Source organism: Parasteatoda tepidariorum, chromosome 1, assembly GCF_982258835.1.
Source record: "Parasteatoda tepidariorum strain Cologne lab strain chromosome 1, Ptep-v5.0, whole genome shotgun sequence".
Taxonomy (NCBI): domain Eukaryota; kingdom Metazoa; phylum Arthropoda; class Arachnida; order Araneae; family Theridiidae; genus Parasteatoda; species Parasteatoda tepidariorum.
The window spans coordinates 6,495,648-6,523,454 of record NC_141755.1 but is presented as its reverse complement, the minus strand read 5'-3'; the positions used below and the strand labels follow the sequence as shown (position 1 = coordinate 6,523,454).

At 30.4% G+C, this 27,807-nt stretch overlaps 2 protein-coding genes across 3 annotated transcripts in view; both read right to left on the bottom strand.

Annotated features, from left to right (window-relative positions):
• LOC107452009 (uncharacterized) overlaps positions 1–27,807 on the bottom strand; it is a 251,421-nt gene that overhangs the window by 80,634 nt on the left and 142,980 nt on the right. The window lies entirely within an intron of this gene.
• On the bottom strand, positions 20,609–22,610 carry LOC107452008 (katanin p60 ATPase-containing subunit A-like 2). The gene has a single exon (XM_016068279.4). It carries the CDS (start codon positions 22,025–22,027, stop codon positions 20,624–20,626), a length of 1,404 nt encoding a protein of 467 aa, XP_015923765.3. The 5' UTR covers positions 22,028–22,610; the 3' UTR covers positions 20,609–20,623.

Below are 27,807 nucleotides of genomic sequence, written 5' to 3'. Positions count from 1 at the left end.
TCAGAGGAATCTAAGAACATTTAATTTATTAACAGTTCAAAAAAAAAAATATGTAAACATTTTTTTACTACAGAGCATTTTGATAAATGCATTTAAATAAATGCTAAATCGGTGCATTTTAACCAGTTTCTTATAGTAACCTTATGCATTGCTTAATAGTTCATGGAATAGAATCGACATTAAATATATTAATTATTTGGTGTAGACGATATTTTAAACATAAAAATCAAAAACAGAAACGTTTTCTCTCTTAACAAATATTTTTTTTTATCTATTTGGTGTTTTGTTACTCGTAATATGAATACTAGCCACAACCTAGAAACTATGATCCCAATGATTTAGTCAGAAAAGCAGACAGGGGTTTAAGCTTCTTAATATTAATTTCAATTTCTTGCGTGTTTTTATCATATCTTCTGAACTATTTAAAAGAATCAGATACATTTTACACAAAATCGTAAAACTCGTTTATCCAACGACAATTTTACGCAGATTACTTATTAAGATTAATTATAAATAATATTAATGATTGTTCATTGGTATTAAATTTAAAAATGAACGTAAGTTCGACTGTTTGAAATTACATTAATGTAATTACTTAGGAGTTATTCGGCCAAATTTTGCAGAGCTACTGAAATTTTCGTAGTTTAAAATGAAGTGATTATTAGTAAACGTTGCAATTCAAAAAATTTTCAAGAAATTTCTTTTGAGTAAACAAGTTTTTTAGAACTGTGCACGGAATTTTCAAAAGCTCTCTATACTCACTCAAGCAGCTTGAGTAAGAAGAATCCGAACGATATTGGAACCATGTCCCCCCTCCCTCATGTTACCTACTCCCGATGTGTCAAGACACCATAAATCCAAATCTATTGGAAGAAAAAATAAGTTTATTCAGAGAAAGTTCGTTATTGTGTGTGATTACGTAACTTAAAGAAATGGGATATGAACAAATTAACTCAATTCAGTCAATCACTGAAATATACAGATTGCTCTTCGGTAAGAGAAAATCAAATTATTAAATTAAAAGGTATTCAACTCTTTTTTTTTTAAAAAAAATTTGCGCACTGCGTAGAATAATTATATACATTATGCATAATTAATTAATAATGAAATTCAAGAAAATGAATTGCGATGTTAAAAATTCTTCCACTGTACTGAATTTTCTTCCTTTTATAATTTAAAAACGAAAAATATTACTCAGTAATAAAGATTGTTTTGGAACTAACACTGGATGTTACAAAAATGAGCATCGTTCATTTTTTTTAATAACATCAATCTTAATAGTTGACTTCTTTGACTAATTAACGAAATTAAAAGTAAACGAATTACTAATAAATCTTAATTCATTAGGACTAACCTAATAAATTAAAGCTCTAATACGAACTACATATTTACACTAAAAAGAAAAGAATGAGACAAGCGAACATAAGATTTTGTTTCTGATAAATAAATAAATTTCAACCACATTTTTTTTTTACTTGAAAAAAAAATACGATCTGTAATAAGCATATAAAAAATTAAGTATCGCAAAACTTTTAAGCGACTGCTAACAATACTGGTTTTTAACATAAATAATATTACTGCGTCAAATAAAATATGACCTTAAAACATATTTTGACACTTAAATTAACACGCACATTATCATATTATTAAAAGTAGGTTAGCCAAAAGAAGTGAGCAGCGACATATGTAAAAAAAATATTTTAAAATTTATTTTTTTCTCTCGCCAAAACTGCGCCCAAATTTTCGTCATAGGAGGTAATTCAAGCTTCATTTAGCTATTGTTTAAAAACAGCAGGCGCAACAAGAGAACGGTGGTTTTACGATCGAAGGAAGGAAATAATTTGAAGCAAAAATTTATCGCTAAGGAAAGTATATACTTTTAAGGCAAAATGATGGAAATTAATGAGACGGAAGTGCATTAGCCTAGGCTCTTTTATTCTAGTGAAAATGAGGGAGCGAGAACACTCGACATTATTGCACGCCATTTTCTCAAGTTGGCGACGAAGAACATCTAATCTAATGAAATATGACAACGTTAATGATGGCTGATGGGGATATCGTGTGCTGTTGCCACACGCTCTGTAATTATGAAAGTGTTATTAATTTTGAAAAGCATCTTTTGCTACCTGATTACTGGCAACGCTTGTTTAAAATAAAAAGTGTCGCGCAAAATTTTATTTTTGAAAAATAGTTGTCAAAATGTAGATAAAAATAACGTATTAATTTTCTCCCTAACGTCTTAAAGTCACATTAATTTTTAAACGTCATCTTTCCTGTATGGCGTCTCATTTCATTTAAGGTAATAGACAAAGGTTCTTAAATGATGTGAAATATTTAGAGAGGGGGAAAGTAAAGCGACTTCTTTGGGAATGCAGAATATTTCTTATTTAATAGTTTATCACAAAATTAAATGTCATATTTTATATTCTTTTAAAGCTAAAAGTGGTTAAGTAATAAATAAACTTAAAAGCCTCGCTATGCAAAAAACATCATGAATATTAGGTGAGTTATTTAACTTGACTTTTCTCTTAAGTGGTACATGAGAAATTTTTCAAAAACTCGTGTAACTCTTCAGTAAAAATTAAATGAGATTAAACAGAATGGACTGGTGAAAATGTTTTATATTTGGAACCTTAAAAGATAGTGAATTTTTTATACATTGTAGAGGAAAAGCAATTTTTTTTAATTAGTTTAAGATCTATTAGCGAAAAACAAATAAAAAATTTAAATTTCAGTTTATTTATTTATTTTCAGCAACGTGTTTTCGCATTATAATTACCCCTTAAAGAAAAAGTGAAAGGAATTTAACTAGCAACTGTCTTTAGTATTTAATCACTGATTTTTTATAAAAGGCGTTTTGAATTTTTTTTCAAAATCAATATTTATTTATTTTATTTGCCTAAATAAGATTTTCCAATCGGCCTAATATACTTCTCAAAATGAGGTTAATTTATTTATTTACTTTTTTTTCATATTTAAAGTTATTGCAAATAGCTAAGGTGGACTACCTCGCAAGTTTTTTCAGGAACTATTCGACCATTTACTAATTAATTAATAGTATTTATGGTATAACATTAAAAATTGTATATAATTATTTATTTATTTACTTAACTTTTGCAAGCATTCCATACACTGATTTTAGCTACGTAAAAAAACTAAAATGAACTCGTCTTTACAGAAACAAAACTTCGTGAAGACGAAAAGTTATGATCTGAAATCTCTAATGTGTTCTGAAGTGTCAAAAAAATTTGTCATGATCATGTATAAACCCCTGAACCCTCTCCGTGGCTTACACTTTGGGAGCTTCTGAGTTAGTGAAGGAACCATTTAAAATAAATCCGCCAGAAACTATCCTTTTCAATTCACATTTAAAAAGCATATTTCACAACTGAATAATTTACTGTTAGAAAAACATTACAAGAAAGCGTGCTATAATTGTTAAATGTAACACGAACAAAGGTTTCAGCTGTATCTTTTACATCATTATTTCTCAACCTGTGTACTGCAGCACACCAGAGTGAATAAACTCGGTCTTTTTAATTAAACTTTTGTGCCAGTAAATTCCAAATAATTTGAAACTGCTGTTACTTTAAAGAAGGTTGAAAAACACTGTTGCAGACAGCAGTAGTTTCCCGAAAAGTGTTCCGTGGAAGGATTATAAGAGTTCAGATTTATAATACAGTGGAGCATCGTTTATACGACGATCACTTATACGACGTTTACATTTATACGACGTTTTAGTGTGGTCCCAAATCATTCCTATTCATTTTAATGTAAAAATATATCGTTTATACGACGCACAGAATCGGTTATACGTCGATTTTTAGATTTTGTTCTTTATTTAATTTTTTATTTTTTCTTGTGTATTTTAAAAAAGGGCGGAATTTGCCAACATGAATGATACAGAAAAGGGTGTCAACAAGAATGCTTGGATGACGACCGTAATTTTACTAGATGACTGAAAAAACTAGACAATGTTATGAAGAGGAAAAAACAAAAAATTTTGCTATTCATCGACCAATGTCCAGCGCACCCATCGATACTAATCATTTTGGAAAATGTAAAAGCTCTCTTTTTTCCTGCAAATTGCACAAGTGCGCTTCAGCCATTAGATTTGGCCGTGATTAGAAATTTAAAATTGCATCATAGAAAGCAGTAACTTCAACTCGCTATTCAAAGCATTGTAGAGAATAATAGCAAGAAAATATAATTAAAGGTAACATAGTTACATTCAAATGGCTCACTGCAATTTTTCTCCTTTGGTTATTTGTTTGCTTTGCTTTGTCTAATTTAGAAATTTATGTAAATCAACACGTTAAACATTAAAATTAACTGAAAACAGAGTTAGTTTCAGTTTTAGAAGTAAAAATCGATTATACGACGTTATCGTTTATACGACGTTTATACGACGTTTTTCGGTGGTCCCTTCGGCGTCGTATAAACGATGCTCCACATTTTTTTTAACCAGTTATAATTATTTTTGTATCCAATCGAAAATCCATAATTTTTTAAATATTTAGGTTGTTTATAGAAACTTATTTAAAATGCCAATGAAAAAAAAAAAGAAAACTTTCACAAAAAATATTTTTTCAATAACAATATATAGAATAAATTATGAAAATTTATAAGTACTTCATAGTGAGCTTTTCAATTAAAAATAAAATAACTAAATTCACAAATAAAAAATTACATTTCTCTGATAACTATTCTCTATGATAATAATAATTCCTTTTTGAAAACAATAATTCAGCTAACTTTATTCATCTACAGCATATGCATACACCAAGAACAAATCCATTTTTCTTCACATAAAGTTTTTTTTGTTAGTACATTCGGCTTTTGTTAGTACACGACTACTTATGAAATTTTTTTATAATGACAGAGTTCCGTCAACGAAATAGCTCGGGCATTTAGGGTTCAATAGCCAATGAAAATTGGGCAAAAGAAAACTACTATAAAGATTCAATTAATGGCAACAAAAAAAAATGCTTAGACATAAAAAAAAAACTCTTTTTTTTTTTCTTGCAGAAAAATAAAAAAAACTTTCTTATAGGGAAAAAAAAACATTTTAAATTTAAAACAAGTTGTTTTTAAGAATGTTTAAAATGAATGATTTAAAACTAAACTGATTTTTATTTTGTACTTATATTACTAAATTAAGGGACTAATAAATTATAAATAAATTTCATTGTAGACAATGAATAAGTTATAAACATTACAAACTCATATCATATTAAACAATTGGAACCCACTTTCTGATAATCAACTAAACAACAAATTTTAAATGGTTAACTAAATTAAGTGTTAAACATGATTAAATATTAACTAAACATTAAATAGTTAACTAAAATTACTTAACTAGTGTATAAAATTTCATATATCTGATTCTTAAACTGATTTCAGTCCCCCTTTTTAAAAAACACTAAAATTTATTATAACAATAGAGCTCCAAAAATCAGTGGCAATAATTCAAATTTTCAGAATAAAGCTTTCAACATTTGATTGAATTTATTTTCCTTAAAATTTGATGCAACAGAAATTTGTCAGAAAAAAAAATTACGTAGAATAAAGATTTATTAGATAATCAAAGTAATTTCAATAAGTAAGATGATTAATTTTTCAACACAGAAAATTTAAATCTGACTATAACATAATTTCATTAAGGAAAATTATATATGTAAATGATTTTTAATTTTTAAATATTATACATATATTCATTGATATTATAAATAGAGGAGGCTGCAATTTGTGTCAAAATTATATATGTTTTCGTGGTAGCTCAGGGAAATGAGGGTCCGCCTCCCAATCAAAAAACCAGAGTTCGAATAACAGCTCATTAATATGAATTCTACTCCCGGCTCACACCAACCACAGTAGCGAAATAAAATATTGTCAGTGGTAACATGGTTTGAATAGCCTTGCTGTAGGGCTAACCATAGAAGATTTTCCTACCAACATAATGCAAATGTGGGTCAGTTCCATTTAAAAGTCCTCTACAAAGGCTGGTTTGCACCAATGCGTGATCCACATAAGTTTTCCAGTCAACTCTTTTTGTTATTATAAAAAGACTAACAATTGCTGACCACTTTGAATAATAATAAAATTAATCCTGATATATCCTTTAACTAATCCCGATAAAACACGAATAATATCGATTAATATTAATAACTTAGCTCTCTAGCAAATAATCTATTCCTTTTTTTTTTTTTTTTTAAATATAAATATATATATATATATATATTTTTTTTTTATTTATTTATTTATTTATTTTTTTTTTTTAAATTTAATATAACTAACAAATATTATCGAATAATAATTCGTAAAGCTTTTCTTTTTATTCTCTAAAATATTCTTCTTTTTCGACCTTCCTTGACTCATCACTCAATCCCCAACGCGACCTTCACCACCCTATGTAATATGATCTATTTTCCGCTCTTCCCTCGCAACCCTCATTAACCTTGACCATCCTCCCGCCAGGGAACAGTCCGCCACCAAGGACATCATCTTTACTCCCCATTCTTGATTGCATCATTCTCGAGGATTTATCTTCATTTATTATACATCTAGAAATAAATAACTTATTTTAATTTATACATTATAGTATCTTAGACAGCAATTGTGCAACATTATTAAACTGTCCTATCGGGCCACTTTTAATAACTTACATTATTGTTAGCATTAGTTTTAACATTGGTTATTGTTGATAACGCTTATTAACAATTAATAATTAGTTTTTGTTATTGATCACTTATCGTATCTAATTGACTGATAACTCAACAATACTAGTGGATTAATAATAAGCGCTAATAAGTTCCCAAATTAACGTGATTAGTTATTATTGTTGTCGCGTTACTATTAATAATTAAGCTGTGTTTATTGCAAGTGACTGACAACAAATAATATATTAAGCTATTAACTGCTACTGATCTTACAACGCTCACTGTTTTCTATAAACTATTTACATCATTGTTAACAGGGGTGCTATCAATAGATAATTTTGCTATAGATAAGGGTTGTAGCAGGGTTTGTTTTATTATTACTATTGTCATTTCTTATTAGAATTGGGCAGTTTTGTTTTCAGTTAACTTTGATAATTAACATAAACAATAAGCAATTCATAAGCTTTGCTAACATAGAGTACTAACATTATTCACACTAACGTTAACCTTGCTTTTGTACCTCAATAAGCATTATTCCATTTAATTATTAATGTATCCAATTTTTCTCATTATTACTATCTGTAATTACAGTGTTAAAGTGGTGTTACTAGAATAGTAACAATTGACATTAACTCAATTTGGTTGATAATTGACAATATTTAATAATTACTTTTAAACATACTATTTTTGGTTATAATGGCTTAGTTATATTTGGTTCAGTCATAATTAATTTAGTTAAAATACACTAGTTCTAGCATTGATATTGTTGTATATAATCCACTAAATATTGGCGCGAAACATTAGTGACAATATGTAATTTAATCACTGATGTAAACATCAAAATTAACAAACTAACACAGATAAGTGTGTTCGTTGCAAATGCTCTGTCATCCTGTCCTTACCAGCTTAACATGGCATGTACTAGTTCTGGGGGGAGTTCTACAATTAATAATCAATTGGCACCGCTAATCAGGGAAAATAAGCCTACGTCCTCCTCAATTAAGGACACTTATGACCCATTTGCAAGAGTCGATGTGCAGGGTGCTCAAGAGCCATCGCCAGTCTCTAAGAGGACAAGGTCACAGAACTGTAATGATAGGGGCACAAAGACAGTAGCCGAATTAGCCCAGGAAGCAGATTGCGCTCATCAAGAGCAAAACGATATACAGGATATTCTAACAAGCTTAAACAGCATTGTAAAAGCAAAAGATAGCAAGGGCAATTACTACTTGCCTAAAAGAGCAAGGGATGCCTTTTTTGTTACTTACTGTGACCTAAGTCAAACCCTTACCAGGCTAAGGACGGATCTTCAAGAGGCCCGTAATACTATTGAGGTACAAACTACGAATGAGTGGGTAGCAAACGAACAGACACGACCAAATAGCAGACCAGCGGCAAAACTAAATAAAAGATGCCAAACAAATCAGGTCGAATTGGACATTAATGACCTTAAGCAAATACTGAGTAATACAGAGCAGCTAAAAAAAGGGTTAGATAGAAATAACGAGCTAATTGCAGCTCTAAGCAAAAGCGCAGAGGCCGACTGCACCCCGCAAACCTATGCAGACGCTGCAAAAAATAATAGGAAAGCACTGCTCCCAACTCCAAAAACCCCAACAAAAATTAACCTCCCAATACCACCTCAAAAAAATAAAAGAGACGTCATAAACAGCCTGAGCGCTCTGCACACCACTGCTGCTATCAATAACATCCAAGTTAGACAAAACTCTATTTCAATTAACTGTAACTCAGGCTCAGACAAACAACAGCTTATACAAGACTTAAACGACAACGAATTCCAGGTTGTTATCCCCAAGCAGAGGAGACAGAACATAATTGTCACGAATGTGCCTGTCTACATAAATCAAGAGCAACTTACAGATAAAATACATCAAATACTCAACACTAATCAAACGCACTTCCCAGTTAAATTATATAAGACTAACAAACACAGGACGAACCCAAACTTGCAACATTGGGTAGTCTCAGTAACCAAGGTATCAGCCAGCATTCTGTGCAAGCAAGGGTTTCTCTTTTTCGGCCTAAGCAAAGCAAGGGTTTCCAAATTCGTTAACATCACAAGATGCCATAACTGTCAAAATTTAACTCACAGAGAGGCTGACTGTAACTACAAGCCCATTTGCATGCATTGTGCTCGTGGGCACCATACCCAAGGTTGCAAGAACACCCAGTCCTGTCTCTGCTATAACTGCTACTACGTCAATAAGTGGAACGAGAAGAATAGAGATTGGATACCCCTTGACATAAACCACAAGGCAAACGATTACCGCTGCCCAACGTACATACAATCAAAATATGGCTACTGGCCATAATCAAGACATAATGGTCATTCCTCATTAAACTCGTTATCAATCAATTAATATCAATCTAATTCTTATCAATCTAAATCATTACTCCTTTATTACTGTTCTCTAATTTATTTAATCCTTTATCAATTAACTTTGTTTTCCCAGATCAGGCCTACTATTACCAATTAATCATCATCAGTCCGATAACTAAAATAACACACTATAATGCCAATCTCTATGATGAACGCCTCCACATGTTGACCCACTCTTATTTTTAATAACAGCAATATATTTTTTCCCCTTCTTGTGGTCTTCAATGATCTTGTTTACTTAAATGGGTAAGTAATTACTTCAATCATTTAAATTGTTAACCTAAATAGTCCTCTCAATAACAATAATTTAATTAACTAGTTTCATTAATAAGTTAATTAGTATTAAACAAGTTTAATACTACTGTTTACTATTGCTGGCAATTTAATCCTGATCAATTGCAATCCCTTACTATTACATCATTTTACCTTAATTGCCCCATTAGCTAGATAATCATTTTCAACTCTTAATTGACTAAGATCAGTCACTCATACCAGCTTCTCCATAATAATTAATGTCCCATCAATAATCCTCCAAAGCACTAAATAGCACACAAGTTCATCCAGTCCCAAAATCTGTATTAAGCTACTTGCAAACCCATAAAAACCAAACACTACAAATTCACTCTAGTTTTACATCATGGCAAACAACACACAAAAAATGCACAATAAGTCCATCACATGCATACAAATAAACCTAAACAACTGCAGAGCAGCAACTGCTCTCTCAGCCAGGTTCATACAGGACAACAACATAGAAATAGCTTTTCTACAGGACCCATATAAACAAAACAACCGTCTACATGGCTATCCTAATCAATGGCAAACGTACCACTCTAAAAATAAGGAGGCATGGCTGGTAATCACAAAATCCATACCACTCAATTTTCTTCCGAACACCCAAACAGCTGTCTTTGCTAATATAACAACACAATCAGGCAATCTTGTCATTGGCTCGCAGTATGTTAGACCCCACGCAGACCTGTCCGCAGCACTGGATGAGTGGAAAGATCAAGTAACCGGCTATCCCCTGGTTCTATGTGCAGATCTCAACGCCAGGTCCACACAGTGGGGCTACAAACATACAGACAGTAGAGGCGACATCCTAATCGATCATATGATCCAACACGACCTGATCAGGCTAAACACACACAGTAACCTTTCTACCTTTTATACAAGCAATGCACAAGGCAACCCGGACTTTACTATTGGTAACCGCGAGGGTGCAACTTTAGTCAATGACTGGTTCATAAGTGACGAACATACTGCGAGTGACCATAGATATATCATTTTCAACGTAAACCGAGAAACTATTCAACCAACAACCAACAGACTTAAAACAAACTTCGGTAACCATAAGAAATTCACACGACTAATTAAAAACAATGCATACAGTCTCAACAAGGAATGCGAAGCAGCTGCAACAGCAACAGAACTAGATAATTACACCAAACAACTAATAAATAATGTTACTAAAATCTCAAAGCAGATCTACAAGCTAAAAACTTCCAAGGCTCCAACCAAGCCAGCATGGTTTAATAGCAAGCTAAAAATCGATAGGAACCGACTAAGAGCTTTATGTAAGAGATACAACAACTGTCAGGACCCCACACTAAAAGTACAAATAAAACTGGAACTAAGCAAAAGCAAAGCAAATTACAAAAAACAAATCAACAAAGCAAAAGAGCACTCATGGAAGACATTCTGCAATACTCAAACAAATAACTACGGGGCTGCGTTTAAAATGGCCCATAATAAACTCTTCAAGCCAACCGACCTTAAATTACATATTCCTAATATTAGTCAACCAACCAAACAAGAGGCAATGACCTTCCTCACAAAACATCACTTCCCTGACAAAGACGCAAACATATCAGACCAGCCTCCTCGAATACAAAACAACACTAACACAGAACCCAGGGTCGAGCAAAACGAGGTAAAGGATGCTTTATTCGCATTCAAAACAACAAAAGCCCCAGGTCCGGACGGGCTGGACTTCATGATCTGGAGAAGGGTCTTTGATGCCGACCCAACAATCTTAACTAACTGGGTCAATAAATGTCTGGTGCTTAACCATTTTCCGAACAACATCAAATCAGCAACAGTAGTTTATTTCGCAAAACCAAGCAAAGATCTAACACAACCAGATGCCTACAGGCCCATATGTCTTCTACCAACAATAGGGAAACTCTTGGAAAAAATTATTTATCAGAGACTGATCCATCACCTGGAAAAAAACAACAAACTCAGCGACTGCCAATTTGGCTTCAGAGAAGGCAGATCGACTGAGTCGGCTCTAAAAACTGTAATTAGCGAGGCCAAAACAGCCAAAAAGAATAAAAATTGTAAACGGCAATACTATAAATCTCTAATATCGGTCGACATCAAGGGCGCCTTTGACTCCATACAGTGGACACACATAATACACAGATTAAATTCTATAAACTGTCCGACTCAGCTCACAAACATAATCAACAGCTACCTCTCACACAGGTCAGTTGAGTTCAACGGTGGTACCGATATAACTAAAATCGATATCTACAAGGGTTGTCCACAGGGCTCCTGCCTAGGACCCCTACTATGGCTTATCATTGCGGATATCTTTTTACAACAGTTCAAACACGACCATGTTAAAACACAAGCTTTTGTAGATGACTACAGCTTCATTGTCTCAGGCAAAACAAGGAAACACCTAGAATCAAATGCTAATGAGGCAATGACACAATTCAGCAACTTTTGTAAGGCACAAAGCCTAAAGCTGTCAATTAACAAGTGTAACTACATCACTTTTAATAATCCTTTCAAGCAGAGACAACCAATAATCAAAATAGACGGTAACGCAATAAAACCGGTAAATCACATCAAATACCTAGGTATAGTATTGGATCATCATCTAAACTACCTAGAACACATTAAATCACTAAGAACAAGAGCCACAACACTACACAACAATCTCATAAAACTAGCCCCAAGGACCTGGGGCATTAATACTAAAATGCTCAAGCATTGGTACAAGACTGTAGCAGAAAAGGCCTTTACGTACGCTGCAGCAGCTTGGGGTACGGAACTAAATAAAACCGCGATCAAAGAACTGCACAAGGTGCAGCGGCCCCTACTAGTCAGAATAACAAGATCATTCAAAACAGCACCCACACCAGGTCTGAATGTTCTGGCAGGTTTACCGCCATTGCACCTGCAAATCCAAAAAGAAGCACTACTAGCTAACACACTAAGATTCAATCAAGAAAACACACAATACAATATAAAAGCGGGTGATTATCAACAAAAGATAAAAACACATATGGTCCACCCGGCCCATAAGACTAGCCATAAATACACTAACCTACCAACAAGTACTAGTACTAGCAAAACAACGACGGTACAAATCTACACCGATGGCTCCAAAACAGACAATGGCGTGGGAGCTGCATTCTGTGTTTACCACAACAACCAACATACAGATACATACAAATTTACGTTAAAACAAGAAAACACAGTGTTTCAAGCAGAGGTTTTAGCCATCAAAGAAGCCATCAATTGGTTAGAGACACACAGCTGCAAAGATGCAACAATTTTCACAGACAGTCTGGCTAGTATACACGCTATTAGAAAAACGAAACAAAAAGACCCACACGTGGCAACAACACAAAGACAACTAGAACACCTAGTCAGAAAATGCAACACACAAATACACTGGGTGGCAGCGCACACAGGTAACATAGGCAATGAAGCAGCGGATTTAGCGGCTAAAGACGCAGCAGCAGGTCACGGGATTCCCAGCGGTGTTCTGCTTCCACCATCGAGCCTGAGAAATAAACTTAAAAACATCACACAAAAACTTTGGCAAGCATACTGGGACGAAAATGAAAAAGGCTATACAACAAAATCATATTATCCTAAAGTAGACACAGACCGACTCATAGGCCATCCAGCAGCAATACAATTCCTTACAGGACATGGCTTCTTCCCCTCATTCTTACACAGGATGCAGCGAATAAACACAGACACATGCCCATGCGATGACACAGGTACCCCAAGTCACTACCTACATGACTGCCCACTAACTGAATCATACCACCTCAAAAAACCCAATGAACAAGGCAGAACGATATTTGCAGACAGTTTCAAAAACAAGCATATTATGCAAAAACTAATAAATATTCTAGCCATAACCAGAAACATCACAGACAATATGTCATAAACCTTATAATAACTTTGTAAAAATACTGGCAGCAAATACAATGTTGAGGTGTCAGGGCTCCAGGCAAACCATTGCTGCAGCATAAAAACACACTCTGGCCCCACCCCTGACCAGCAAGCATTTGGCAGGCAGTCAGTCAACACAAGCTGTTGTCCGTGAGGCAAATTAAAAAAAAAAAAAATAAATAAATAAAAAAAAAAAAAAAAAAATAAAAAAAAAAATAAAACTTAAGCTCGATCCACACAAACAAGAGATGGCTTAACTGTCTATAAACGCACACACAATAAAAAACAGTAATCTATATCATGATCCGCTAAAACACTGCCTCAACTACTACTCATAAGAAAAATAGGTAAAACACGCAACACAACATAAACAAAACATACATACCACACAAGCCTCACCACTGACCCTGCTCCCAGTCCCTGGGGACAGACAGTGAGTCCGGAGCTTTTCAGCTACCCGTGATGGCCATTTATGTTAAATGTTAAAAAAAAAAAAAAAAAAAAAAAAAACATTTAAAATTTAAAATAAAAAATTTAAAAAAAAAAAAAAAAAAAAAAAAAATACCTGTGACGTGGCTAGCTATTTTATATTGTACTGTTATTGTCGATGTCCATTCTTTGTGGCTGTAATGTAACGCTGCTAGTTATCTATGTAAAATTAAATTGTCTCTACTAGGCCGGGATAGCCTGGTCAGTGGGGTGCCGGGCCCATGTCCAAGAGTTCGTGGGTACGGTCCCTGCTGGTCGAAGACTCCCCGTGTAGTAAATGGTGACTGATGCACGTTAAATCTGTCGAGTCTCAAAGTCCTCCATGTTCCCATAACAAATCAATACCTCTGGGGGTACCGATACAGAAGTTTCCTTGTCTTCTGGATTGGTTCAAAATTACAAGGCTACGGCGTTGAACATTTGTAGTCGTAAACCCAAAAATTGGGTCGACTGTTCAACGGCGGTCATAAAATAAAATAAAATGCGTGATCCAGAAGTTCCCATGTCTTCTAGGTTGGGTTTCAAATTACAAGGATACAGAGTAGAACTTTGATACTCGTAAACTTAAAGTTGTGTCGATTGTTCAATACCAGTGAGGTAGAGTATAATTGAGATAATAGTCCTACAAATATGAAGCCACTCTAGCAAAAGTTTGTTGACTTCAACACTTTCTGGTCATTTATTAACTTATTTTTTTCAAATTTGTAGAATGATATTAAAAAAAATTTAAACAAAAATATATAGATTATGATGATAATAAATTTCTGGTATTTAACAAGCATATTTAAATGGGATTCAATCATTCTTACATTTTGTTCATGATCAACAGGATAAACTATAATCGGTTACATAAAAAAAAGCATACATATATATATATATATTTAACACAGTAAAAAAATCATTCCATTCAAACTTTAAGCAACATTTGAATATTGCTTCATAACAATTTCATCTAAAACTTAGACACTGAGAGTCGATTTTCGGGAACTCTTAAAAAAGTATTTTCGAGGATTTCCAAAAATAATGTAAATATCTAATTAAAATATTGCACAGCTGTTCAAGACATAATTGACTAGTTTTTGAACACTAGATTTTGTACGTAAATGAATAGGATTTTTAGTAAATTTTATACCATAGATTGAAAATAAAATAAATTGTGCTAAAAGAAAAAAATAACATTTTATTCAATGTCTAGTAGGTTCTATCTTGAGCATTTAGTTCTTTTTTCAATCATGGCCAGGTGAATCTAAAGGGAGCAGTTTCCAAACATTCCCTTTCTTAGAGTAATGAACTTTTTCTGATGGACTTAGAATTTCATGGAAATATTTTAGGCATGTTGCAAGACAAAAGAAAAATATATATATATATATTTAAAAACAAAATAATTTTTTGTAGAATTTAAAACAAATTAACAAAATCACATAATCAACAAAATTCATATCTTTGAAGAAAATGTATAAAATATTAAAATTTGTACCACTTGTAAAGATTTATAAATACAATGTTAAAAAAAAAAGCTTGATTCAATAAAATCAGTCGTAATATTTTTTACTTTAAAAAGGGTATTAAAGAAATCAACCAACTTAACAGAATCAGTGTTACTGATCAATCGTATAGGATTAAAAATTATCAGCAACACAGACATATTTGCTGTTTTAGATGTAAAATACATAGAATCTTAGAATTATGAATGTGTACAGAAATATATACAGATAGATGTAATAAAAAACATACATTTATTTATGAGGTTATGAATAGAATATCTGTTATACATGTAGTAAAAAAATACCCCATGAGCCATTCTGTAGCCTGCTGAAATGCAACTACAAATTGGAAATTTGATGTATGTAAAGGACCATTTTTACTGATAAACTCAACACCAGGTTTTTTTTTAAAAAACTACACATTTTTTTAAAGTTATTGAAATTTCAAGTGTTGTTCTCACAAATTTTTTTCTTCCTTAAATAACTTTATATTATATTTTGTTTTACATGACAAAAAAAAAAATTTACTTAGAAAATTGAAATTAAGAAGGTGAGGAAAAGAATGTACAGCAAATATGTCGGAATAAAAAAAAATTTTGATAACATGATAATTTTACCCATAACTCATATTGCTCAGAGTTCATTTTATTGATACAATTATTTCAGAAGTTTTAAATGTGCAATTGTTTAAAAAAATATTTTCAACTATTTCAAAAAAGCTGCTGGTTGATAAATCTCTTCCCATCTGCCGGCATTTAAAGTGATAAATTATTTTCTTACTTTAAACTTTGCATTTAATTTACAATAGCTAGGATGGGAAATTTACATCATTTCCACCTTCATTGAAATTGCACACAAATTTGGAGGATACTTAATTTGCACCTTTATCAAACTTTATAAAAAAAAAATATTTAAACTATGCAGTTTAAAATATTTAAACAGTTATAAAAATAGACACCTACACAAATTTCATTTTGTTAACATTTACTTGTTAAAGATATAACCCCTGTATCATATTCTATGGTTAGGTTCTAAATTAGGTATACTCCCTAATCGGGAGTAAACAATTTTATTCATAACAACAGTGGGCTGACCATGTAAAGCTAACTGCAGATGGCACATGGGGTTAAAATTCCTCTAAAGACTTCCGGCTGATTTTTACACCTAAACTTGAAAAAGCGTAAAATCCAATATTATTTTACTTGCATTGTTTACAATATAACATGTTCTTTCAACGAAACAAACAACAAATGAATTTGGAAAGCTTGCTATGACGTTACCTAAAAAATAACCAATGGTGCTATATAACCCAAAATATATGCAAATAAGTAAATTTGCTTTAGGCACCTGACACCCCGTGGCAGAATCGCAGCGACATGGCGACATTGTGGCAAAACGTTACACAGTTCTTGCAGAAAGATATTTCTTTTGAAAAGTAAAAAAAAAAGTATTTTTTGACAGAAATTCACCTGTAATATTTGAATCATGCATTTAGATAATCATTTTTTATGCCAATAGTATTGTAAATTTATGTATTGTTTCGATTGTATTTCCGTCAGTTATTGATATTGATTTTCACATGGATTTTAAATATCCCGATGTATTTGAGTATTTACTTTTAAAGGCAATAATTTTGTCGAATTTTATCAGTTACTGCTATTGTGATGATTAGTTACAAAAGACGAAGGAAATAATGTCCGCGTCCCCCCTTCCAACAAAATGTGAAAATGTTACCTATAATATTAGAATATAAATTACATGCTCAATTAAAAAAAAATTACATATCCCTGAATTACGAAAAAAATTCCATTGAAAAAAATTACATTTTTTTGTAAACGCAGCGCTTTTGTTAAATTATTAGTGCTAGAGAATAGTGCAGAAAAATATTAGTGCAGAGAGTTTTGTCACAGATAGCTCGAAAAAATTCTGCCACAGAGACCTGACCTATTAGAATTTATAAATTACAGAAGACAAATGGTAAAATATTACAAATCACGATAATAAAACTTCCTAGACAGGGTGAGTAGCCAAATTATTCAACAAAAAAAGCACCTTTTAAGCACTCAAAAAATATTTTCAAGCACTTCAAAAAAAATATCATAATTTGGGAGGGTTGGAAAGTTTTTGACAATTGACGGTTTTATCTTGTCTTAACCATCATGCAAAAAAAAAAAAAAACTTCTGGCATTGTTTTTGAATCACTGTCTTGAAATTTTGAATCATGTAAAACGAAAGGAGTTCTGATACGCAACGGACTGACAATACGCCAAAATAGTTTGGGGTCGAATTAATTGTGAAAACATTGAATAGAACAATGTGAACTGTGTCTTTTTGTATAATTCCAAGCGAAAATCAACAAGGTAAAAGGAAAATCTCATATTGAAAAAGGGAAAATTAAGCACTTAAAAACACCCAATGAAAAAAGCGCCTTTAAGGGCTTTCAAAAAACGAAAATAAGCACCTATAAGCACTTTTTAAAAATGCTACACACCCTGCTAGAATATTAAACCTGTTCACACATCACCTTATAAGCATAACATAAGCGGAGGGATACACCTGAAGTTTTCTAAACTTCTTCTGGCTTTAGGAAGTTTGTTATAGTTTACATTCAGTTAACCATTCATATGACATCAAAAACCTAAAATTAACAACGCACCAGTTATATCAATCTAGTCTAACTAATCAGAGAAATTTTTAATTACCTTGCCAGAAAATGGGCTTCCACATTTTATTGTGGTAATAAAATTCCAAACTTAAAACAGTACAAACATTATGCAAAAAATATAAAAGGAACTATAAAAAATAGTCCTGAGAGTCTGCGAGTACAAGGAGTAAAGGGTGGGGTCCTACAGGGGATATCTTGTTATTGGATTTTAAAATCGCATGAACAGGAATCGTGATACTAGATTGCAAAAATACAAAATTGCAATACTGAAAATTTAAATCGTGTAATTACGAATCAGGATGCATAACTTTTAAATGACATAAATACAAATAGCGGTGCGCAGCTTTTAAGTGATATATAAGTACAAGAATCGATGTTTGATATTACAACCGAGAGAACATGAATATCGACAATGGGTTCTAAAAATGCTTATATACAAATCGCCATATGGGATTTTCAATTAGCGCTAATTGAGTCACAATGTGTAACTTAAAAATCAGGGAAATACAAAAATCAAATGTTTGATTATTAAAATCGTGATAATAAGAATTGCAATATTATCAGATTCCGATGCAGTGTCAAATATTCAAATTGGCAAAAATCCCCCATAGAATCAAATTGACGGAAGAATTACGTAAATGTCTCGTTAATGGAATTTAGAAAAAATTTCGAAATTTTTTGGGATTGTAAGTTTTAATTTGGGTAAGTCTGCAAACCAATGGTCTTGAGCTATGCAGAATTCTGCAAGAAGAAAAATCACATGCCCTGCTTCTAGTTATTAGACCCGTAAGAATGATACGAAAAACCTGGAATTCCGGGATACACCAGGAATATAATCACCTCTGATTATATTTTTGAGTCTGAATTTGGTGACAACGACACAAATTTTTTAAGACTTAAATAAGATAACAAAAGGAAATAATTGCTATTTACAATTAACTAATAAATAAATTTTTTGCAAACATTAATTTAAATTTTAAAAAAAATAAACAGTATTTAATATTAAGAACAGGGTTGGCAGGTTTTTGAAATGTGACAGTTTAAACCATGGTTTAAACCGTCACGTCAAAAACCTCACTGTCAAAAATGTCGAAAACCTATATTCATATGTGAAATTTAATTAATACATAAAATTTATATATTTTTTAAAGGAAAGTGTTTCTAAATATGTTTCTATATTATTAAGAAATTTATTTATAACCAAATTTAGTGTTTAGTATAGATTATACTAAAAATTAGACATTTTTAAAGATAAACATTAGCAGTTTTGTACATTAGACATCTTCTTTTAAAGAAAAATCTTTTTAATATTCTTTTAAATCTTCTTAATAATCTTTGTAACATAAGACAATACAAATTTAATTGCTTTCTGTTAAATACACAGAGTAGTTAGTGTCGATTTACAGTATATTCAGCCTATTCATTTACTATGCTGAAAATTTAGTTTATCCAAATACTTGTGAATTTCATTTTGCTGAATACGATATAATTTTGTTGAATATCTAAATATTCAGCTGTTGAATAATTACTTCTTACTTTCAAGATATGCATTATTTGTATTGTTAATACAAGTGGAGAAAAAAAAATTAAAAGATAAAAATTGTTTTAAAATGATAAGTGTAATAATTATAAATAAATATAATAAACAATATGAATTATATTTATCATTATTCATAAATATAACTACTTTTAAATTCAAATTAACATACTGGATAATTCGGTATAACATTAAATTTTTTTTTTATACACTTGTATCTTATATCAAGTTTGTATTTATACAACATAACTTGTAAGTTCCTTATATGTCAAAAATGCATAGTAATAAACTTTTAATTTTCTTAAGTATCAAAAAGAAAAAAAAAATTTTTTAAATGTAAATATTTAAGCAATTTTTGTGCAAAATTTTTCTGCACATGCATTTGAATATAAATCTCTGAGATTTTAAATCTGTTATTTTACCTTAATTTTAATTAAAAAATATTTTAAGACCTGCTGAATACCTATAGTATAATTAAATTTCAATATAATGCATGGCAACTGTTGGTAGTTTATATATTTTCTTGGCAAACTTCAGTTTTTGACATTTTTGACGGTTTAAACCAGTATTATACCCTTGCAATGTCAAAAACCACTTTTTGACGTCAAAAACCCAACCCTGATTAAGAAATAGCAAGTTAGCTACAAATAATAATTCAATAGCAATACCAATATTATTTATATTTTTTAAAAGTTAGTATAACAAAAAAATAAGTAATAATAATGAATAGTCCCAAATTAGTTTATTTCCATCAATTAATTTCCTTTTCCATTTTACCAGTGCAAGCAATAAAAGTTGCCAACAAAAAGTCATGAAGTGCTCCCAAATGAAACTTTTAATTAAAATGTTTTTTTAGTGATGTTTATTTAATAAAAAAAGCTTAATAAATAAGTCTAATAACTCAAATCACCTCCAAACCTTATTAGGGGCCATAATAATGCATAAATACTGGATTGAAATAAATATAGTTTAAAAAAAATCAATAATTTGCAGCCGAATTAATATTGATTACTAATAGATATTCGGTATATACAAATTTAAATTTATAACATATGTAATTACATGTATAAATAACACATATAATACAATACACCCAATATGATACTTAGAAGTGAAAATATTTATAATAAAAATAAATAATTAGGTATACATTTAATAATAATCTTTCAATCTCTCAAAAAAATTTTATTCACAACCATGGTTTTCTTTCCAGCTAGAATATTTTTCTGCTAAATTAATATTACTAGGTCTTGTGTTATGAATAGCTACTAACAAATCAGACATATTTAAGGTTGCACATTTGGTCACACAATTTAGATTTATTTTGGAGATTGAATTTTCAAATTTTTGAAACACCTTTCGCATTAAATTCATTTTTGCTTCCCTGCACACCAGTTCAATATCAGTTGCCGAAAAATTTTCTGACTGTAAGGCGAGTGATTCATAATTTAATTGCGATTCAACCGCGATATCACAATTAAGTTGCAACACAGGCGGCAAAAATTTCCTAAAAAGAAGAATACGATTTTCAAGATCTGGCAACGGAATTAACAATCTTTTCTCCATTCTTCTTAAGACAGCTTGATCTAACTCCCAAGGAATATTTGTGGCTCCGAGTACAAACACGCTTTTGTCACTGTTAAATAAAGAATCAATTTGAGAAAAAAATTCCGTTTTCATTCGACGGCTAGCTTCATGATCTGCACCTCGATGACTGATCAAAGAATCTATCTCATCAATGAATATTACAGATGGGGAATATTGCTTTGCAAGTTCAAATAAAACTCTCACAAGTTTTTCAGATTCACCACGCCATTTGCTTACGAGTGTTGAAGCTGATACATTAAAAAATACGGCTTTGCTTTCTGTAGCAACAGCAGCGGCGAGTGATGTTTTACCAGTACCTGTTGGCCCATACAAAAGTATACTTTTCCAAGGCTTTAGGTCTGAAATGAATAGATCTTTGAACTTCAAGGGATAGATGACAGCCTCTTTTAAAACTTGTTTGGCACGTTCAAGACCAACTATGTCGGACCAGTAAACAGTTTTGTTTGTGGAACCAATATCCTGTATGACTAAATCAGCTAATAGTTGCCATTCACTACCACATCTTTTCATCAATAAAGGAAAGCTGTTATTTGAATTAGAAGAACATTGGTTAGTATGACTGGAATCCAAATTGTCACGCTCAAGAACAGGATCGCATTGCTTAGTGGATTCAAAAAATACTTTCCTTGCTGAACTTGATTGTTTTGATGCACTTTTTGACCGAAAAGCTTTAGAATTTAAAATAGCTGCTTCACTACAAACTTTTTTCATAATCTGAGGGAGTTTTTGATATCTCAGAAAGTAATAAGATTCAAAATCTTGCAAAATTGAGTCTAAACTAATATTGTCGCAAACAGAAGAGTCACTTAAACTAAAATTACATTCACTTTTAAGAACGTCAGCAGCATTAACGCATCCATTTTCTTCTAAATATTGAGCAATAAGAACAAGGATAGTTTTTTTGCGCGCATATCTTTTTTGAATTTCTTTTTCTCGATCTCTTGCAGCTAATGACACTCTTTCAATGTTCAGATGAGCCATAGTGTATTAACTTTGCATTTCAACACAGAAATACAAACTGATTCGGAATTTATAACTCACCATAAATAGTAAAATAAATGTATATAATTAGCTTAAGAATTCTAAACTGAATGATGAATAGTAAAGTATATATGAATTTATTAAAATTTTACATTCCTACAAATATTACCAAGTTTTAACTCAAGACGGAGGAGAATAACTTTTACCAAAATCAAATATTAATCGAAAGTTGCTACAACAATAACAAAATTTCAATTCAAACAACTGTAACTAAGGAGGAATCATTGTCACTACTTGTAACCTCTTTAAATTTTAACCACGGTAGCCGTAATACTTGCACGGTTTCTCACGGCATAGCCGCACTCATGCGTTAATTAAACTCGCGCATGAACCATAGAAATGTGTATTTCTGAGGAAATTCCTTTCTTGATTCGCTTCAAAAAAAAAAAATCATGCTTTTAAGACACCGTTCACAAGAAGATTGATCCCACAGTGGACTGATCATACTCCAAAGTCAGGCATCACAGGCGGCGATTCGAGAAGCGACGGAAGGTGTGCGCTTTCGCTCCTCGTTAAGCTGTTTTATTGCGAAGTGATCGAAGTCGCGTTCAAGTCGTTGGATTTATCAAAGAGAGGGGTGGGAGGGATTAAGCGTACCGGATTAAACGTACTCGGAGCCCCAGTCCATTCAAATTTTGGGGGACCTTCGATTAAGTTGTTTTTCTCGTATATTTTTAATTTATTCAATTATAAAAGTATATATATATCTTTTCATTTAAGAAAGCATATTTAAAATTAAAATAAATATTAATAAATTAAATTTTACTTTATTTTGTTAAATTAGAACTAAAAATAATCATAACATTTAAAAAAAAATTTGAATATATATTTGAAATTGATTTTTTTTTAAAAAAATCATTGTTTTTCTTAATTTTTTAAAATTCATTTTCAAAAAATCCATTTTAAGGAGACCCTTAATTATTGCGGGCCCCAGGCCTGGTTTGGCCTGATGGGTAACCCGGCACTGCTGGTCAAGTCAGCAGATCATCCTCGAGCATGTTTCTCAGACTGCCGCCAAAAGCCTAAAGTGCAGCTCTAGTGTTATGTAAATAAAATACTACTACTAAATAATTGATTACTTGCATTAGTGTTGGAAATTTTTTCTATCTCTACTTGCACTGCAGAAGTATAATCAGTGGCGTGCCAACTTTTTTTTCACTGGGGGGGCGAGCCAATGCAAAGTCATAAGCTTTGCTTGATTTAATATTTTAAAGTTAGTTGTATTATTTTAATATTGTAATTTGTCTAACTGTAATTATCGAAACTATTTCCGTTGTTTATGACGACGATGATTTAACTATTACATCCACACCAATTTAGTTAACAAAAAATTTTTTATCAATCCGAAACTAATTAAAAAGAAAAAAAGTGTATTAAAATTTAAAAAATTTAATTAATGAATTTTGTAATTTTACTCCTTTAAATTTATTAATGCTGAGCAATACATTTTATAGATACATTTTAATCATAATGACATAGAATGGTTTTTCGCTCCTCAAAAACATATTGAATTAAAAATAACTTGTTATTTACATTTTGATTCTAGCATTGATTTGAATTTAATTATGAATATAAATTTTCAATTTACAAAAAAATGGAAAATTAACTATATCATAATTTTAATGATAAGCACAAGGTATAAAAACCTTAAAATAAATGAAGGAGTAAAAGAGACTGATTTCTAAAATTAAATCTTATTTTAAAATAACTTTGAATTTTAACAAGTCTTCTGATTTTTCTGGTTTATTCCAAGGTAAAGCTTAAAATATAAACAAAGAAAAAAATACAATTTTAAACATATACATATGCAGTAATTCAATGAAGTAGAATTAACTTTATCATATTAAGTCTTCATGAAGAAATTAAAACAAATGAAGGAATTAATTTCCAACGCGTCATATTTAAATATGTTTCTTATTTACAGAAGTATAATCTAAACACATTATTACTTGTAAAATTATAACCAAAATTTTATTGTATATTGGAGGCTACATGCTTTTTTAACTTAACGATGTAATATTATCTTTTGAATTATAGTGTTTCGAAACAAAATTGGATAGCGAAAAACTCTAATGGAAATTTAAAAGAATCAACCAAATGATATTAGGAAATTATGTTATATACTTTTAAAATATTTAAAAAATTTTAAGTATAAATTGAATGAAATATATTTAAAGAATTTAAAATATTCTAACAAAATATAGAGAAAACAATTAACAAAAATATCATTAACATAAACGTAAAAGCAAAAATCCGATAAAAATGAAATCCAAAAAAAATTATTACAACTAAACAAAGATTAAATCTGAAAAATTTGCTGTACTTATTAAAAATTTGCTGTATTATAACATAGTTTTTATTAAGACTTATTATTTTAATAATGAGAATTAAGAGTTACTGGTTACGAAATTAATCACAAAAATTCTCATTTAGCATAAAAATGTTTGAAAAATAACAAGGACAGAGGAATAGAAATTATTATAGAGAAAATAAAAATCCGAAAAAAAAATATTTTTAAAAATAACTAACAAATAATCAAAGTAAACTACGAAGTTAGAAAATTAAAATGCTCGGAAAAAGCATTTCAATAATACATGACTAAATATAGAAAGTAAATAATGTCAGACAAAAATCGTAATTACTGAGCCAGGTATACTGACAAAAAATGCATTAAACTCTGTCTGACGCACAAAAAAAAAGGAATAAATTAAAAGATTACTGATCATCACTGAACAACCTTAGAATCGACAGCCCTGTGTATAACAAAAATATTCAAATCGCAAACATAAGGAAGCTCTGACTAAATTGTCGGACTGTTTTTTTTTTCTTTTTTCTTTCCACATCACGGCTATCCCATTATTTTAAGGGTCAAGAATCTGCATACGTTGAATGAAAAAGTTTATTCAAAGCAAGTACGTTTTCGTGGGGGAAATTTCTTGACTCTTAAAATCGTCTACTCTTACACTAATTATTTCGCATATTTAAAGTTAGACTCCCGAACTATCCAAATTGAGTCCTATGAAAATGCAATTGTTTGATCTAAGAATGTTGTTTGATTTTGTTTGATTTTGCTACAAAATAGAAAGCTTTAGCCTCTTGCTAGTTCACGTACATAAATAATTATTACACGTACATAAATAATTATTACACGTACATAAATAATTATTATTTGAAGTACCTGCACTGCACAGAATCAAAAATTAAAAGTGCGTGAGCATGCGAGATATTACAAGAAAGTGCTAAACCTCACCACTCAAGTAACGAAATAACTTTTAAATTTGAACAAAATAATAGTTTGCGTTTGCACGGTTTAGCCGTTTCTGTACATGTTCCGTAAATTTTCACATTTAACTGGTCAATTAGAATATGAAAAGGCAATAGCTTTCTTTTATCTTTGTTTTTATCGCTTTTCTACTAGTAAAAATAATGTGATGCAAAAAAAAAAACTAAATATAATTTACTACTAAATGGATATTCAATTATTTTAATAATTCTTTATAAAATTGAGCAATGTTTTAAACTTTTTTTTTAAGATTTGGGTGTCAATGTCGAAGCTGAATATTTGTTTGCTTCTTCTAAATGCTACAATTTATAATTTTAGATGAGATTCCTCAAAATTGTCAGGAAATCGCATGAACAATTGGAACTTAAAAAAGGGATTTTCGTTTTAAGAGATCCTGAAAATTGATTAGTAGAAGAGAAATTGACATTGAATGTATTAACTATAAAATCGGTGATGGCTCCCGATTTCTACTTTGCCCAGCGACTTCTTTTTTCTCTTTCAGACGAAATCTTAAAATAAATTATCTCATTTTTTTCTTTGATGCATACTTCTATATTCATTTTTGCATATTTTTAGCTTTCTGAAATTATTTTATAAGAAAAAACTTTTTTTTTATACATGAATTTTAAAATTCAAAAAAATTTTCTGAAATTAATTTTTAATTGAACTAGAAGTTATAGTTTTATTATGTTACGCAAACTAAAAGAAAAACAAATTAGTTATAGAACTTTTAAAATTGGATGTGATGAATTTGAGAACTGATGATAAAAACGACATGCGACGTGCGTTATTTATGTTAATTGATGAAACAACAATTTTAACACCAAAGTTTCATTGATATTGTCTAACAAAGAAAATTTTTTTAAACGAAGCTATTAAGGCTACAGGCCATCAAATAAAACCAAAATATTTTGATTCAGATTATTATTATTATCCGGTATACAGAAAGACAGGTATGATGGAATTAACAGGTCAGACACTGAAAATTGTATTTGGAAGGTTTTATAAAATCAAAAAATGGATTTAATATAAAATGTAAAGCTCTGGATTTAATATAAAAGTATAGCTCTGTCTATATATAATATGGTTAAAAGATGACGTATTAAATTAAATGATATTGTAAAATTAAAAAAAGAATAATAACATTTGGAGCTAATTTAATTCATTAAGTTATCACTTTATTATTATTTTAAAACTTAATTTTTCAGACAATTTTAGTAAATATCTGTATTGTTGTATTGATTTTAAAGTTTATAAAACTGGCGCATGTATCACTTATTGGCAATGGAAGCGTCTAACTTAAAATTAAATAATTAAAGTAATCATAAAAAGTCTTAAATAAAGTATCACTAGTCAACAAGCTAATTATAATGCAAGTCATAAAGTGTCAATTTTATAAAACTTCTTGAATCTGTTTAATATATAGTTATAAAAAATGAAATCACATATATGTTTAGAATTAAAAATTTTCAACACGTGTTATAGAAATTGGATGGAATTTTACGGTTTTATGTATCACATATGCTCTTCTTTTAAAAAGCCGCTATAAAAAAAATATTCATCAGTTATATAATTAACATCGAGCTAAAAATAAAGTTACGTTACTCCAGTGTGTACAGGGACCTAAAAATATGGCTATATTTTAAAGAAGATTCTTTTTTGAATAATTTGCCTATTGAAACTTCTGATCAGAATGGCATGTAAATATATATATATTCGCGACGTCATATATGAGTAAACAATCATGACGGGGGACTATTTATTTATTTGAAATTCCAAAGGAAATATAATACCAAAGTAAAAGGTTATACAGCTTTTTTCCTAAATAAAAAATTCTTTTTAATGGCTTGTCTTGACAATGAATTTTATTTGCTTCTGATTTTTAAAAAGAAAAAGAAAATAAAATACAAAATGCGGAAAAATAAATAAAATTTAAATAGTTTTATGTGTAGTATTTTTCTCATCTTGTTCCAGTTTAATTGATCTGGATTTTAGTCGTAATTGTCATGTTTAAAACGGGAAATAAAAATATTCAATTGATAAGGAGAAATATTCACATTTTTAAGAAATGATGAATTACAATAGTATTGATCGCATTAATTTATAATTTCAACAACATTTATAATTTCAGCATTAAAATTTTTGAAAATTAATACTTTAAATTCAGAAAAATATTCATGAAAAAAGCTTTCACAAAGTTAATTAACACAATTTTAGCATCCTATGAAATTATGATTAAAAAAAAAGACTACAAAAATTATGCAGATAATTTTTTTCCCTCCAATGTTACGGAATGTGTTTTTCCCTCCAATATTGCCCCATTCTTAAAAATAAGTTTCTTGTTTAATTAAGGTTTTTATTACTGAGAATAATAAAATATTATGGAAATTTTCAATGAACTTTTTTTAAGAATAATTTTTTAAATAAATAAATTGTT

Coding starts and splice junctions, on each gene's coding strand:
- LOC107452008 (XM_016068279.4), bottom strand. CDS start 22,027: ATGGCTCATCTGAACATTGAAAGAGTGTCATTAGCTGCAAGAGATCGA.